Source organism: Symphalangus syndactylus, chromosome 15 (assembly GCF_028878055.3).
Source record: "Symphalangus syndactylus isolate Jambi chromosome 15, NHGRI_mSymSyn1-v2.1_pri, whole genome shotgun sequence".
In the NCBI taxonomy this organism is placed as follows: domain Eukaryota; kingdom Metazoa; phylum Chordata; class Mammalia; order Primates; family Hylobatidae; genus Symphalangus; species Symphalangus syndactylus.
This window is the reverse complement of record NC_072437.2, coordinates 77960611-77976744: the sequence shown is the minus strand read 5'-3', so window position 1 is coordinate 77976744 and position 16134 is coordinate 77960611. Positions and strand designations below refer to the sequence as shown.

General features: G+C 43.1%; 1 protein-coding gene across 1 annotated transcript in view; it reads left to right on the top strand.

The window, feature by feature from the left end:
* Window positions 1–15716, top strand: part of FOXO1 (forkhead box O1) — a 113236-nt gene extending 97520 nt beyond the window's left edge. Inside the window, exons 2-3 of the mRNA XM_055244076.2 lie at window positions 10599–11950; window positions 12426–15716. Coding sequence (XP_055100051.1) covers window positions 10599–11936 — 1338 coding nt within the window. The 3' untranslated portion in view covers window positions 11937–11950; window positions 12426–15716. The remainder of the gene's footprint in view (window positions 1–10598; window positions 11951–12425) is intronic.
* Window positions 15717–16134: the final 418 nt, after the last annotated feature.

Genomic DNA, 16134 nt, shown 5'->3' with positions numbered 1-16134 from the left:
CTGGTGAGTGAGTTAAAGGGTCCCCAGGGGTAACTCCAGGCTGCATCAAAACTAAATCAATCCTAGGGGAAACAAGCCCACTTTGAAATCCTTGGTAGCCTACAGATCTCTTTTTTTATTTTTTTATTTTTTATTATACTTTAAGTTCTAGGGTACATGTGCACAACGTGCAGGTTTGTTACATAGGTATACATGTGCCATGTTAGTGTGCTGCATCCATTTACTCGTCATTTACATTAGGTATATCTCCTAATGCTATCCCTCCCCCTTCCCCCACCCCATGACAGGCCCTGGTGTGTGATGTTCCCCATCTGCCTACAGATCTCTTAAAACAGGGCATTTAGAAGAATTTTAGCTAGATGAAATTTAGTCTCTGGATATCCACCACAGGGACCTTATTAGCTAAGGTTGATGACATTCATTTGAGAGCTGGCCTTGTTTGGGTTGTGTGGTATCATTAAACCCAAGCGTATGACAGTGTGAGATAGTTTCTGTTTTCCAGGCTTTGCTTAAACAGGGGTCCACATTAGCACCTGATACAGAGGGGTTATAGAAGGAAAGTGATTAAGATGAATGCCTTGTGATCTGGAGCTGGTATCTAAGGGGATTGCTCGTTTCCGCCTCACCTGGATTGTTTTGGGGTTTGTCTTTTTGGGGTAGTTTGTTTCTGATAGTGCATAGAGCCCATAGTATTGAATGGTACAGGAGACTTCCATTTCACTTCCTGAAAATTAAAGGGCTTTGCCCTTCCTTTCACTGTAGCTTCCTTTAATACAGGGTTCTCATGTGGGACACAGTGAAATTTTGTAGTGCTGCTTTTTAATTACTACCTTCTGAAATGCAAAAGCTTTGGTATGGTGTAATATCATTAAGTACATTTTCTGTTCTGTCCCTGAAGGGGTTTTCTTCAATCCTAAATGTATGAGGTTATTGGCTGAAATGTTACTCTGAAATATTTAGACCTTTGGCTAATAAAAATCAGACAAACCACAGATCATCCTCCATTGTAAAGCTTTCTGCCCCCGGTCTTGTGGGCTAGTGGTGGCCCCCTTCTTCCTTCTTTGTTCCTCAATACCGTAGTCCCATTTACTTATAATGCACCTCTTTTGTCTTGTATTATGTTCTTATACTCCTTGACCTCCTCACCTCTTAGGGGCTCTTTTTTATTTTTGAGACGGAGTCTCGCTGTGTTGCTGGGCTGGAGTGCAGTGGCGCGATCTTGGCTGACTGCAACCTCCGCCTCCCGAGTTCAAGCAATTGTCTTGCCTCAGCCTCCCAAGTAGCTGGGATTACAGGCACGTGCCACCACAGCCGGCCAATTTTTGTATTTTTAGTAGAGGCGGGGTTTCACCATGTTGGCAGGATGATCTCCATCTCTTCACCCTTGTGATCCGCCTGCCTCGGCCTCCCAAAGTGCTGTGATTACAGGCATGAGCCACTGCGCCTGGCCTAGGGGCTCTTTTAGAGTTTGTTTTCCATAAAGTAAATAGTCATGGGTGACTAGTGTTTGCGAAGAGATGAGAAAGAACGTCATTCTAATAACCGCCATCCTGGATATAATTTTTCATCAGGCCAGGTGCAGTGGCACAAGCCTGTAATCCCAGCACTTTGGGAGGCTGAGGTGGGAGGATCAGTTGAGGCCAGGAGTTGGAGACCAGCATGGGCAGCATAGCAAAACCCAATCTATTTAAAAAATTGCTTAAAATTAAAAATTAATCTATTATCAGACAACTGCTATATCTCCCTTAACTTGAACAACATCCTGGACACACGTGTTCTGACATAGGTCACCTCAAAAGCCGACAGAATATGCTAGTTAAATGCTCAAATTCTTTCATTTAAAATTTTCTTAACAGGGAGAAAACGCCATTTTTCTGTAAATGAAGGATTGCAGCTCAGTTGTGAGGACATGGAAATAAGCCTGAGGAAGGCTGGCCGCCTTTAAACAGGAAGTTTGTGATGAGTGACTTTTAATCAAGTTACAACCATTCATAATGGCTTAAAAAATTGTTGTTTATGTATTCTTTCACTTCCTAAAGCAAAATAGCCAGTGTTTATTGTCTTTGTGTCAGGTGATGCACCAGGCAACTTCATGTATATCATGTATATCATGACATCCGTACATGTAACTGTTTTACAGATGTGAAAACAGGCTTAGTGATGAGATCCAGGACTTACTCAGAAGGGTCCAGCAGTAACTCTGCCTCCAGAGCCGGCACCTCCGGTTCTGCGTCACAGTGTACTTCCCAAGTCCATGAAGCTTCTCCTGACGCCTATGAGTTCTTCCATTTGTCTTTTTAGTACTATTTGACATGCAAGCATAATCTACATTCCTTTTGCAGTGGATAGTCATATTTTTCCTTCCTTTGGAATGACTAGAGTTAGAGATAAAGCTGTGTAGAACTAAATTTGTGTCTGTAGTGGTTTGAAACTATAGGTAAGGATTGGCTTGGCTAGGGGAGGAATATTGCATGTTCTTGGTACTTGTTTTACATTTCTTCCAGTACTAAAGCTCCATGTGGTTCTATTTTTTGTAAATGAATACCCATAAGTTTCCCATCTGCGTTGTAATCTCTCTGAACTTTGTTTCCCTAACATAAAACAAGAGTGTTAGACCAGATGACCTTCGAAGTACCTTCCGGTTTTACCAGGCCGCGAGTCTCTGTCCACAGCCCTGGGATCAGTGGAGATGCTTTAAGACCTCTGCACAGTGAGGGGTAGTAGTGGGGGGTATAGTGGTCTTTGAGGATATTCAGGCAAGAAGGAGACGATTCTGGGAAATGAACCATCCTTCTGGAAGGATGTAGGGTGTAAGTGTGTAGATTAGCTATTCTCAGCAGATCTTGTGTCAAACACTTTCTAACATTGATTTACATACTGTCTATTGCTAACGTGTGTCTACTGACATCTCTTGTAAAAAGAAGGTTTGGCAAAAGGTCATGTTTTCCTTCTGTTTGCAAACAAAATGGATTATTTTTAAAAGTTGTTGTTTTATTAGTAACTCTTAATGGGAACTCTGTTGAATAGATTTTCCTACTTTAGTTTGTTTTCACTTGTGGAAGTGCAGGAAGAGCTGGTGTAAAAGAGAGGAAGGAGGAGGAGGGAATAAAGGCCATGCCGGGAGCCTGTGTAACAATCGCACACATTGAGAAAGTTCACAGAAATTAGATTAAATGCTTTGGAAAAATCTAGTTTGTCTAGCATTTTGAAAGAATTTCTAGAATTTCTGGGACAATGAGTTCATTTAATCATATGTTCCAGTTTCTGAGTGTGAAGTTCTTTTTGTTGGATTTGGTGGCTGTTGCTCACACCTTCACACAGGGTGGTGGGCAGTTCTAGGTAGCTGGGGGTCTCTGGGGACCTTTCCACTTTCCCTGTGAGTCCCCACAGGTTTTCCCTAGGACGATGCTCACATCTGAAATGCACACTTCAGCTGCTATGGATTCCTGCCATAAAGAAGAACCCACTAGAATAAAAGCAAATCACATTGTGTAATTTTTTTTTTTTTTTTTTAAAGATGGAGTCCCGCTCTGTTGCCCAGGCTGGAGTGCAGTGGTGCGATCTCGGCTCACTGCAACCTCTGCCTCCCAGGTTCAAGTGATTCTCCTGCCTCAGCCTCCCGAGTAGCTGAGACTACAGGCGCCTGCCACCACGCCCAGCTAATTTTTGTATCTTTAGTAGAGACGGGGTTTCACCATATTGCCCAGGCTGGTCTCAAACTCCTGATCTTGTGATCTGCCCTCCCCAGCCTCCCAAAGTGCCAGGATTACAGGTGTGAGCCACCACGCCTGCCCACACTGTGTAAATTTATCACCTGTTAAGGCAGAAAATGAGCTTTGTAAACTAGTGAACAGAATTATTTCTGCTCCCTTAAGGTGCACACATGTAACCTCAGCCTTAAGTATGTTCCTTTGATTCATCTTAACAGTGCTGAAGCCAAGGGGATAGTTTTTTTCAGCCAGCAGTGGGGTTGCAAGTAGAATCACAGAACTTTGCTTTGAGCCCTAACTGGACAGATCATTTTCTGAGTCTTAATTTTTCCTTTTCCATTTCTAAAGTGAAGCCAGTAATACCTGCCTTAGAGGGCTGTTGCAAGGATGGAATGAGATGTATTGACAGCAGTAAACAATAAAATACATAGTTTATATAATAAACTATAAAATAAATATAAAAATATAAAACACAGGGTATGAAGGCCATCTAAGGGTTTCATGAGCAAGGCATATTCAGCCTTAAGTTGAGGTTTTGCATTGTTTTTGGTTAAATATAAAGACCAGGGTAATCATAGAACTGTCAAGCAGAAAGAAGTGTAGAATGTAGCAGTGATGTGGAGACCCCTGGCTGACAGGTGGTGGTCTTCATATAGGCTGAGGGGGGCAGGCTAGATGTATGTGAACTGGCAGCTCAGGTTGGAAGACAGGATTTGGGGATGTAAGAGTCCAGGCCAGGATGAAGAGAAGTGGCTGGGAAGGCAGCCAGGCTCAGCTCTTAGGAGGCAGAGAGCTGCAATCAGAGGGTGGGACCAGGTCTCTTTTTTCAACCCAGTCTTGAGGGATGGGGGCAAAGTCAACCTAGACTTGATTTAGAGCGAGTTCTGCTCACTTGATCATCTTTATTGGGGCCTTCAGGCTCCTAGAAGGCTACTGTGATAGACTGACTAGTGGTCTGTAAACGGTTTTTTTTATTAAAAACACATACCCTTTTTAATAAAACATGTATTTATTTATACACTTTAAATATATTGTGTATATTACATAATACATTCACAAATAAGAATTTTAAAAGAATGAGATAAAAAATTTAAAGTAGGCCAGGCGCGGTGGCTCATGCCTGTTATCCCAGCGCTTTGTGGAGACTGAGGCAGGCAGATCACGAGGTCAGGAGTTCGAGACCAGCCTGGCCAACATGGTGAAACCCCGCCTCTACTAAAAATACAAATAATTAGCCGGGCGTGGTGACAGGTGCCTGTAATCCCAGCTACTTGGGAGGCTGACGCAGGAGAATCGCTTGAACGTGGGAGGCAGAGGTTGCAGTGAGCCAAGATCAAGCCACTGCACTCCAGCCTGGGCAACAGAGTGAGACTCCATCTTTGAAAAAAAAAAAAAAAAATTAAAGTCAATAAAAGTTGTAAAGATTTCATCCTGCACTTCAGTGGCTGATGATTGCCTTAGACAGTGGGTCTGGGAGCATCCTGGGGAGGACATGTGTCCTCAGGGGTCTCTGGGGACCAGCGTCAGCACCTCACTTCTTCCAGCCACAGAGGCAGAACATCGGAACCATCCTTCATGGAGCTTCCCAACTGGCTTGTTGAAGTCCCTGCTCTGCCAACCCCTGCTGCTGCACCACATGTGCTGGCTGTGTCCAGACTCGGAGGCCCCTGGCCCCAGCAATGTGTGATGCCTGCACATGTGACTTGGCTGCAGCACCTTGAGAAGACTTAAATATTCTAGTGACACTGGCAGACCAGGGCATTGACAGACTCACCTTAATATTTGAATCAGTTCTGAGGCAATATCTAGTGTGAAGAGAAAAATGAACTGTTTTTCCCAAACCAGTCAGTCTTTCCAGTAATTAACATATAAAAAAGCCTCATGTTAAGTGAGAGCAGTGCAACGTGTGGTTATAAAGAAATAAGACTAATGTTTATGACATAGATAGGTCTGTAAAACACAGACATATTTTATGGATGCTATTATGCCAGTAGTGATAACAGTAGCATTAGCTAATAGAGATTAAGGTAAGCCTTTCCACGCATAGTATCTCATTTAATCTTTGCACGAACCCTGTAAATGTAGGAAATACTAATCTGTTCAACAGATACTTGAGTGCCCATATGGTGTTGGTGCTGTGAGGATACAGTGTAGAAGAAGACAGACAAAGGTCTCTGTGCTCACTTGAGCAGCTCATAGTGTAGTGGGAAGTCAGGCATGCCCCCCCACCGCCCCAAGGATCAGACATCGTGAAACCATAAAGAGGGGTGAGTAAGCAAGGTCCCATGTTAGAGCTGCAGGATGGAATGAGGTCATTAAGAAATGCTTCTGGAGGGGACAGTTGGGCTGAGACAGAAGCTGGGGCATGGAGGGCAGGGTGGCAGCCTTTGGAGAGAAAAGATCTGTGTTTCTGGACAGTCTGTGGGTTGTGTCGTCCTAATAAGTGGCTCTTTACGTGGACTTATTTTCTCCCCAGGTAGATCAAAAGCTTCTGGAGGGCATGTTCTGTGTCTCATTCCTTCATGTCTTTCACTACTCCTCACACAAAATAGTTTCCAGTAAATGTTAATTGACATGAATTGGTACTCAAATGGATGGTTAAAAGATGTGTAGTGTGTAAGACACCATATCTTCCTTGTAATTTTTTTGGGGGGTCAAGCAACAAACATTTATTGAGACTATGATATTAGAAATTAAAGACAAGCTTTAGCCCCTTTGCTGTTTAAGGAGCTCAGAATCTGAACATAGAACAGCCAGCAGAGCAGGTTGAACAAGCAAGTACACCATGTCGGGGTTCCCCGACTCCCCCATCTGTGGAGCTCATTAGGTCAGGCTTCCCAGGAAGCACATGCTGCACTGCTTGGGGTGGCCAGGCATGCAGATGGCAGACGGGGTGTGTGCAGAGGCTTGTGAGTGGGGCTGCAGAGAAACAAGCTAGTGGAGAGGAGATTGGCTGGCTTGTGTTTCTCTAGTGCCGTCATGTAGAAACGCTGGATTTGGGCAAGTGATTGATAGGGCATGAGCCTCTGTCCTGATACCCTGCCTCTGTCCTCAGGTAATATTTGTTGAGAGTTCAAGGGCATAATATCTCAGAGCCCAGCAGTCCCACGCGGCTCTGCTGCGAAGTCCCTCTGGTGAACTGCTCTTTCATCCAGCCTCTCCTGTGGCCAGTAGGGGAGTGCAGACACAACGTCGTTAATAGCAACACATTTTTTACAAAATTTACCTTTTCAAACCCCACCCCCTAGAAACCGTAGCTTCTTTAATGTCCCGCTGGCTGTGTGAAAAACAGGAATTTATGTAACAAGTCCTGCACAGCAAACCTTTTCCTGTTCGGAAAAAAATTTAATTGTTGGCAAAGTTAGGAGACAGCTCTGTTACTCAAAGAGCGACCTGAAATGTCCTCTTAGAAAAATATGTAATATGATGTTTTGATAAGTAAGAGACTGCTGTGGCTTTTTTTTTTTTTAAAGTCTAAATTAGTATATGTCCCGCCTGAGTTAGTGAACGCTTCTTGAATGTTTTAAAGATTTCCTTATTATGTCTCCTGCAGTCTTTTTTAAAAATGACCCCCAGCTGGGCTTGCCAGTGATCTGACAGGCTTATCATGAATGTTAGAGAGCTTCACCCCCTCTCCCCAAGTCAGTGCAACAACCAGGAAGCTTCTATCTGGGAAGATCTTTCTTCCCCCTTTATCATTAACTAAATGTGACAGGGACAGGAGTCAAGCTTCCTCTCCTCCAGAGATTTCATCGGAGCTTATCTGTGTGTCTATTGTGTTCAAAGAACAAAACTGTCATGATGGAATATTGTGCAAATGCCTGGACTTCCAGCGTATAGAAAACGTCAGGGTCAGAGTGCAGGGCTGCATTCCAGTGCTACCCCAAGTGCACGCCTGCTGATCTTAAGGAGGAATTAAGAACTCGGTTCGGCTGGGGTTTGGTGGGTACAGCAGGCTGTGGCTCCGTGAGCATGCATGTGTGTGTGTAGCGCCTTCCCATAGGAATTTGGGAATCTTAGGGGAATGAAATAGGATGGGAGGGAAATGTACTCCCTGGCCTCTTTTAGGGATTCTTGTACCGACTCTAAGCCCCGGCCCTCCTCACAGCGTGTCTTGAGGTGAGGGTAGATCTTGGATGCGGAGGAAGGCAGGGATTCTTGGGAACAGGAGACAGTTACTGCCATCACCACACACCTGATCTGCTCCCGCTGGGAATCTGGGGCTCCGGTGGTGTCTTCCCCGCTCTCACACTTCACTGTATGCTCTGGCAGGAGGGCTTGTCACGTAGCTGCTGTGTTGAAATCTTTAGGTGGAATGCAGTACAGAGGGTCAGAGGGCGTTTTGAAATGTGGATTTCTCAGCCCTGACTGCCGGGCCTTACCCTGACTTTTGCATCTCCCTTTAGAAAGTGAGACCCCTCCATTTTCTCTCTTCTACCACCTTTTAATGAGAGAAGACTTCTCTCCCAGTTTGTGTTGGAGCCAGGCCTCATCCTGCTGTGCAGAGGCTCTGCTCAGGCGCAGTGGTTGGCACTCGGGCCCCGGGCGTCCCATGTCAATGGCATGAGGATGTGGGCGCTGTGGCTGTACCTCTGGGTGACCACAAATCCAGCCAGAGCCTTTTTGTGGTTGAGAAGAGGGGCCACAGAGATGCAGGGGGCATGGTCAGCTGAGCCTTGGCATCCAGTTGGCAGAGGAGGCCAAGAAAGCTGGGAGACTGTGCACATTCCAGGGTCTTAGGGCACCCAGAATCCCACTCCTTGGGAGCAGACCTCTGAGGAAAGAGGCTGCTGAATGAACAAGGTGTAGTGGCTGTGTGCCCTGTACTGTGCTGGGGGCCAAAAGCTATAAGACAAGGTCCTTCCTCCTGGGGAGCTCACAGCGTTTCCCTCATCTCCTTTTCCACGTGTCCCATGGACTCCCCTGAACGCCATCTTACCATGTCTTGTAGAGGAGGTGAATCAAACCATGGCTTTCTCATCTGCTGCCTGGCTCTGGTGTTTTGCTGAAACTTGGAGAGACCACCTCTGGCCCCTTTCACCATATATTTGCAGTTGTGGGTTTGTAATCTGTGCTACTTCTAAGCTCCTATACATACCACACTGAATAGGAATGGAGAAGCAGGACTTTGGGGGCGCAGGATACCACTATTCTAAGTTGGGGTCTAATACTTCCTTCATGGTGACTGCTTACATGCCAGGCACCACTGAGCATTTTTATGTATCTCATTTAATACATGTAACAACCCTGATAAGGTTCTATAATTTATCCCTGCTTTACAGGTGAGGAAACTTAAGACACATTAGGGGCTAGGCAGCTTCCCAAGGTCACCTAGGTAAGTAAGTACCAGAGCCACCCAAGAAGTACTCAAAAGAAAAATTGTTGGTTTTTCTTCCTTAGTTGGCCTAGGGATGATAAACATGGCATGATTAGTCATGAAGCTGCACTAGCTTGAGTGTTAGAGCTCTTTGCATTCTCTGTCATTTCTTCCCATCCCAGGTTGTCTGTTTGGACAGTGTAGCCCCTGGCTACGTGGAGGTGTGTCATGGAGTTAGTTGGTGCATCCTGCTCATACTACTGGTCATTGGTAGAACTGGAGGGTAGGGGCACTACTTGAATTAAAAAAAATTTCTTTTGGCAGATCAGCTTTCTCAAATACAAAAGCAATGACTCAGTTTTCCTTACATTCACTTGTATTTGCTTAATGGGCTTTAAAGGTATGAATGAATCCAAGTCTTACTAATTTGGGGGCCTTTAATTCTTGATCAGCTCTATATTTCTATATTCTTTTATTTATTTATTTATTTATTTTGTGACAGAGTGTTTAACTCTTGTCGCCCAGGCTGGAGTGATCTCAGCTCACTGCAGTCTCCTTCTGCTGCCTCAGCCTCCCAAGTAGCTGGAATTACTGGTGCCTGCCACCACACTCGACTAATTTTTGTATTTTTAGTAGAGATGGGGTTTCACCATGTTGGCGAGGCTGGTCTTGAACTCCTGACCTCAGGTGATCTGCCTGCCTTGGCCTCCCACAGTGCTGGGATTATAGGTGTGAACCATCATGCCTGGCCTATATTCTATATTCTATATATTCTATATTCTTTTGTCTTTTTTGTTTCTATAAGTATGTGGGCCCAGTAATATAAAACTTCTTTATGTAAATGGCACATGTTCAAACTGAAGAGAATTGGCAGTAGTTTTAAGGATAGTAGAATGGAAGGGGTTTTTGATAGCACTTTGATACAGACTACTATTGTAGCTAAGCAAAATTTAAGTGGTTATTAAAACCAATTCCTGTGATTTTTCCATAAAATATAGCTGTATGAAAGAAGGTATTTACAATACTTTTTATTAAATTTTGTTCCTTCATTAAATTAAGATACTGATTTTTTTTTTTTTTGAGACTGAGTCTCACTCTGTCGCCCAGGCTGGAGTGCAGTGGCACGATCTCGGCTCACTGCCAGCTCCGCCTCCCAGGTTCACGCCATTCTCCTGCCCCAGCCACCCAAGTAGCTGGGACTACAGGTGTGCACCACCACGCCTGGCTAATTTTTTGTATTTTTAATAGAGACGGGGTTTCACTGTGTTAGCCAGGATGGTCTTGATCTCCTGATCTCATGATCCGCCTGCCTGGGCCTCGAAAAGTGCTAGGATTACAGGCATGAGCCACCGCGCCCAGCCACAGGTACTGTTTTTAAGATAAGATACTATTTATTCCTGTGCTATTTGAGATCTTTTGTAATGGCTTCAGAGCCATTAGGACTGTTCAGATGGAAATCTGTAGCACACACTTTTAAGATTTTTTACTTGTTTTCCATGTAATACATGTAGAATAGTAAGTTTTGCAAGCAGAGAAGTATTGTACTTCTAATAAGATGTTTTGCCTTACAGAATTCAATTCGTCATAATCTGTCCCTACACAGCAAGTTCATTCGTGTGCAGAATGAAGGAACTGGAAAAAGTTCTTGGTGGATGCTCAATCCAGAGGGTGGCAAGAGCGGGAAATCTCCCAGGAGAAGAGCTGCATCCATGGACAACAACAGTAAATTTGCTAAGAGCCGAAGCCGAGCTGCCAAGAAGAAAGCATCCCTCCAGTCTGGCCAGGAGGGTGCTGGGGACAGCCCTGGATCACAGTTTTCCAAATGGCCTGCAAGCCCTGGCTCTCACAGCAACGATGACTTTGATAACTGGAGTACATTTCGCCCTCGAACTAGCTCAAATGCTAGTACTATTAGTGGGAGACTCTCACCCATTATGACTGAACAGGATGATCTTGGAGAAGGGGATGTGCATTCTATGGTGTACCCGCCATCTGCTGCAAAGATGGCCTCTACTTTACCCAGTCTGTCTGAGATAAGCAATCCCGAAAACATGGAAAATCTTTTGGATAATCTTAACCTTCTCTCATCACCAACATCATTAACTGTTTCGACCCAGTCCTCACCTGGCACCATGATGCAGCAGACGCCATGCTACTCGTTTGCGCCACCAAACACCAGTTTGAATTCACCCAGCCCAAACTACCAAAAATATACATATGGCCAATCCAGCATGAGCCCTTTGCCCCAGATGCCTATGCAAACACTTCAGGACAATAAGTCGAGTTATGGAGGTATGAGTCAGTATAACTGTGCGCCTGGACTCTTGAAGGAGTTGCTGACTTCTGACTCTCCTCCCCATAATGACATTATGACACCAGTTGATCCTGGGGTAGCCCAGCCCAACAGCCGGGTTCTGGGCCAGAACGTCATGATGGGCCCTAATTCGGTCATGTCAACCTATGGCAGCCAGGCATCTCATAACAAAATGATGAATCCCAGCTCCCATACCCACCCTGGACATGCTCAGCAGACATCTGCAGTTAACGGGCGTCCCCTGCCCCACACAGTAAGCACCATGCCCCACACCTCTGGTATGAACCGCCTGACCCAAGTGAAGACACCTGTACAAGTGCCTCTGCCCCACCCCATGCAGATGAGTGCCCTGGGGGGCTACTCCTCCGTGAGCAGCTGCAATGGCTATGGCAGAATGGGCCTTCTCCACCAGGAGAAGCTCCCAAGTGACTTGGATGGCATGTTCATTGAGCGCTTAGACTGTGACATGGAATCCATCATTCGGAATGACCTCATGGATGGAGATACATTGGATTTTAACTTTGACAATGTGTTGCCCAACCAAAGCTTCCCGCACAGTGTCAAGACAACGACACATAGCTGGGTGTCAGGCTGAGGATTAGTGAGCAGGTAAGTTCACCCCAATATCAAAAGACCTTTTGAAAAATAGAACTTAAAAGCGAGGAACACAGTAACTTGCCATGGTTAGCACATCTTTGATGTCAACTGACTGCCCCTTGCAGAGAGGGATCTTTTATCGTTCATTCTCTGTCCTTTTTGCAGCTTACAGTTTTCCTTCTGAGCTTACACAGAAGGAAGCTTCCTTTAACTGCTTTAAAGATTTCTTTTTGACAGTTCGATGGCTGCATCTTTTTAGTAGCTCTTCAATAAATGAATACATTTGATATAAATCAAATGCTGAAGGGTTTTCTTGTAAAGTAGAATTTTCCCCATTGAATGATTTTAGAGCTGTTTGAGAAAGCTCTAGCTTTTTGCCCCTAAGTATGTCTGTCACTCTTAACATGTTAAGTTGAATTGATTTTAATTTGGCTATATTTTCATTGTGTGTGTATGTGTGTGTGCGTATGTATGTGTTTTTTCCTAGGTTACACTTAAAAGTACTTCAGATTGTCTGACAGCAGGAACTGAGAGAAGCAGTCCAAAGATGTCCTTCACCAACTCCCTTTTAGTTTTCTTGGTTTTAAAAAAAAAACAAAACAAAAAACCCTCCTTTTTTCCTTTCGTCAGACTTGGCAGCAAAGACATTTTTCCTGTACAGGATGTTTGCCCAATGTGTGCAGGTTATGTGCTGCTGTAGATAAGGACTGTGCCATTGGAAATTTCATTACAATGAAGTGCCAAACTCACTACACCATATAATTGCAGAAAAGATTTTCAGATCCTGGTGTGCTTTCAAGTTTTGTATATAAGCAGTAGATACAGATTGTATTTGTGTGTGTTTTTGGTTTTTTTAAATATCCAATTGGTCCAAGGAAAGTTTATACTCTTTTTGTAATACTGTGATGGGTCTCATGTCTTGATAAGTTAAACTTTTGTTTGTACTACCTGTTTTCTGCGGAACTGACGGATCACAAAGAACTGAATCTCCATTCTGCACCTCCATTGAATAGCCTTGGACCTGTTCACGTTGCCACAGAATTCACATGAGAACCAAGTAGCCTGTTATCAATCTGCTAAATTAATGGACTTGTTAAACTTTTGGAAAAAAAAAAAAAGATTAAATGCCAGCTTTGTACAGGTCTTTTCTATTTTTTTTGTTTATTTTGTTATTTGCAAATTTGTACAAACATTTAAATGGTTCTAATTTCCAGATAAATGATTTTTGACGTTATTGTTGGGACTTAAGAACATTTTTGGAATAGATATTGAACTGTAATAATGTTTTCTTAAAACTAGAGTCTACTTTGTTACATAGTCGGCTTGTAAATTTTGTGGAACCACAGGTATTTGGGGCAGCATTCATAATTTTCATTTTGTATTCTAACTGGATTAGTACTAATTTTATACGTGCTTAACTGGTTTGTACACTTTGGGATGCTACTTAGTGATGTTTCTGACTAATCTTAAATCATTGTAATTAGTACTTGCATATTCCACGTTTCAGGCCCTATTTGGGCAGGAAAGTGATGTATAGTTATGGACACTTTGCGTTTCATATTTAGGATAACTTAATATGTTTTTATGTATGTATTTTAAAGAAATTTCATCTGCTTCTACTGAACTATGCGTACTGCATAGCATCAAGTCTTCTCTAGAGACCTCTGTAGTCCTGGGAGGCCTCATAATGTTTGTAGATCAGAAAAGGGAGATCTGCATCTAAAGCAATGGTCCTTTGTCAAACGAGGGATTTTGATCCACTTCACCATTTTGAATTGAGCTTTAGCAAAAGTTTCCCCTCATAATTCTTTGCTCTTCTTTCGGTCCAGGTGGAGGTTGGTTTTGTAGTTCTGCCTTGAGGAATTATGTCAACACTCATACTTCATCCCATTCTCCCTTCTGCCCTGCAGATTAGATTACTTAGCACACTGTGGAAGTTTAAGTGGAAGGAGGGAATTTTAAAATGGGACTTGAGTGGTTTGTAGAATTTGTGTTCATAAGTTCAGATGGGTAGCAAATGGAATAGAACTTACTTAAAAATTGGGGAGATTTATTTGAAAACCAGCTGTAAGTTGTGCATTGAGATTATGTTAAAAGCCTTGGCTTAAGAATTTGAAAATTTCTTTAGCCTGTAGCAACCTAAACTGTAATTCCTATCATTATGTTTTATTACTTTCCAATTGCCTGTAACTGACAGAACAAATTAATTGGCTTTGTGTCCTATTCAGTCCATCAGTATTTTCAAGTCATGTGGAAAGCCCAAAGTCATCACAATGAAGAGAACAGGTGCACAGCACTGTTCCTCTTGTGTTCTTGAGAAGGATCTAATTTTTCTATATATAGCCCACGTCACACTTGCTTTGTCTTGTATGTTAAATTGCGTCTTCATTGGCTTGATATTTCCTAAATGTTTAACAAGAACACAAGTGTTCCTGATAAGATTTCCTACAGTAAGCCAGCTCTGTTGTAAGCTTCCCACTGTGATGATCATTTTTTTGAAGATTCATTGAACAACCACCACTCTATCCATCCTCGTTTTGGGGCACTCCAAGACATAGCTGGTTTTAGAAACCCAAGTTCCTCTAAGCACGGCCTCCTGGGTATGTAACTGAACTTGGTGCCAAAGTACTTGTGTACTCATTTCTATTACTAGGTACTGTCACTTTCCTCCCATGCCGTTACTGCAGCATAATACAAGGAACCTCAGAGCCCCCATTTGTTCATTAAAGAGGCAACTACAGCTAAAATCACTGTTAAAATCTTACTACTTCATAGAGTGGCTCTTAGGAAAATGTTTCTTCCTCTTGAGTCTGGGTAATTATACCTCCCCCAAGCCCCCATTGTGTGTTGAAATCCTGTCATGAATCCTGGGTAGCTCTCTGAGAACAGTGAAGTCCAGGGAAAGGCATCTGGTCTGTCTTGGAAAGCAAACATTATGTGGCCTCTGGTAGTTTTTTTTCCTGTAAGAATACTGACTTTCTGGAGTGATGAGTATATATATCAGTTATTGTACATGATTGCTTTGTGAAATGTGCAAATGATATCACCTATGCAGCCTTGCTTGATTTATTTTCTTTGGTTTGTACTGTTATTAAAAGCATATTGTATTATAGAGCTATTCAGATATTTTAAATATGAAGATGTATTGTTTCCGTAATATAGATGTATGGAATATATTTAGGTAATAGATGTATTACTTGGAAAGTTCTGCTTTGACAAACTGACAAAGTCTAAATGAGCACATGTATCCCAGTGAGCAGTAAATCAATGGAACATCCCAAGAAGAGGATAAGGACACTTAAAATGGAAATCATTCTCCAACGATATACAAATTGGACTTGTTCAACTGCTGGATATATGCTACCAATAATCCCAGCCCCAACTTAAAATTCTTACGTTCAAGCTCCTAAGAGTTCTTAATTTATGACTAATTTTAAAAGAGAAGTTTCTTTTCTGGTTTTAGTTTGGGAATAATCATTCATTTAAAAAAAAATGCATTGTGGTTTATGCGAACAGACCAGCCTGGCATTACAGTTGGCCTCTCCTTGAGGTGGGCACAGCCTGGCAGTGTGGCCAGGGGTGGCCATGTAAGTCCCATCAGGATGTAGTCATGCCTCCTGCATTTCGCTACCCGAGTTTAGTAACAGTGCAGATTCCACGTTCTTGTTCCAATACTCTCTGAGAAGTGCCTGATGATGTTGATGTACTTACAGACACAAGAACAATCTTTGCTATAATTGTATAAAGCCATAAATGTACATAAATTATGTTTAAATGGCTTGGTGTCTTTCTTTTCTAATTATGCAGAATAAGCTCTTTATTAGGAATTTTTTTGTGCAGCTATTAAATACTTGAGTTAAGTCTTGTGAGCCACAATGTTGTGGTTGGTTCAAATCTGGTATTTCCTTTGGAGGAAAAGGGGAACAGCCCCTCTGGGACCAAACCATAGTCCCCTGAGATGGGGAACAAGTACAATCCTTGGTAACAATCCTGGAATACTTAATCTTTGGAATGTCTGAAACTACATCCGGTTCAGTAATTACTAGGCATATTAAGTCTTATGTCAGAACAGACTCTGCTAAAGGTAAAAACACCTTGAGGGCAAGTTAGGAGGGCCTGGCTAGGAGGTCACAGAGCAGATACGGTGGATGGAGTGGCAGAACCCCATGGCTAAGGTCATAAGTGCTCCTCTAGTC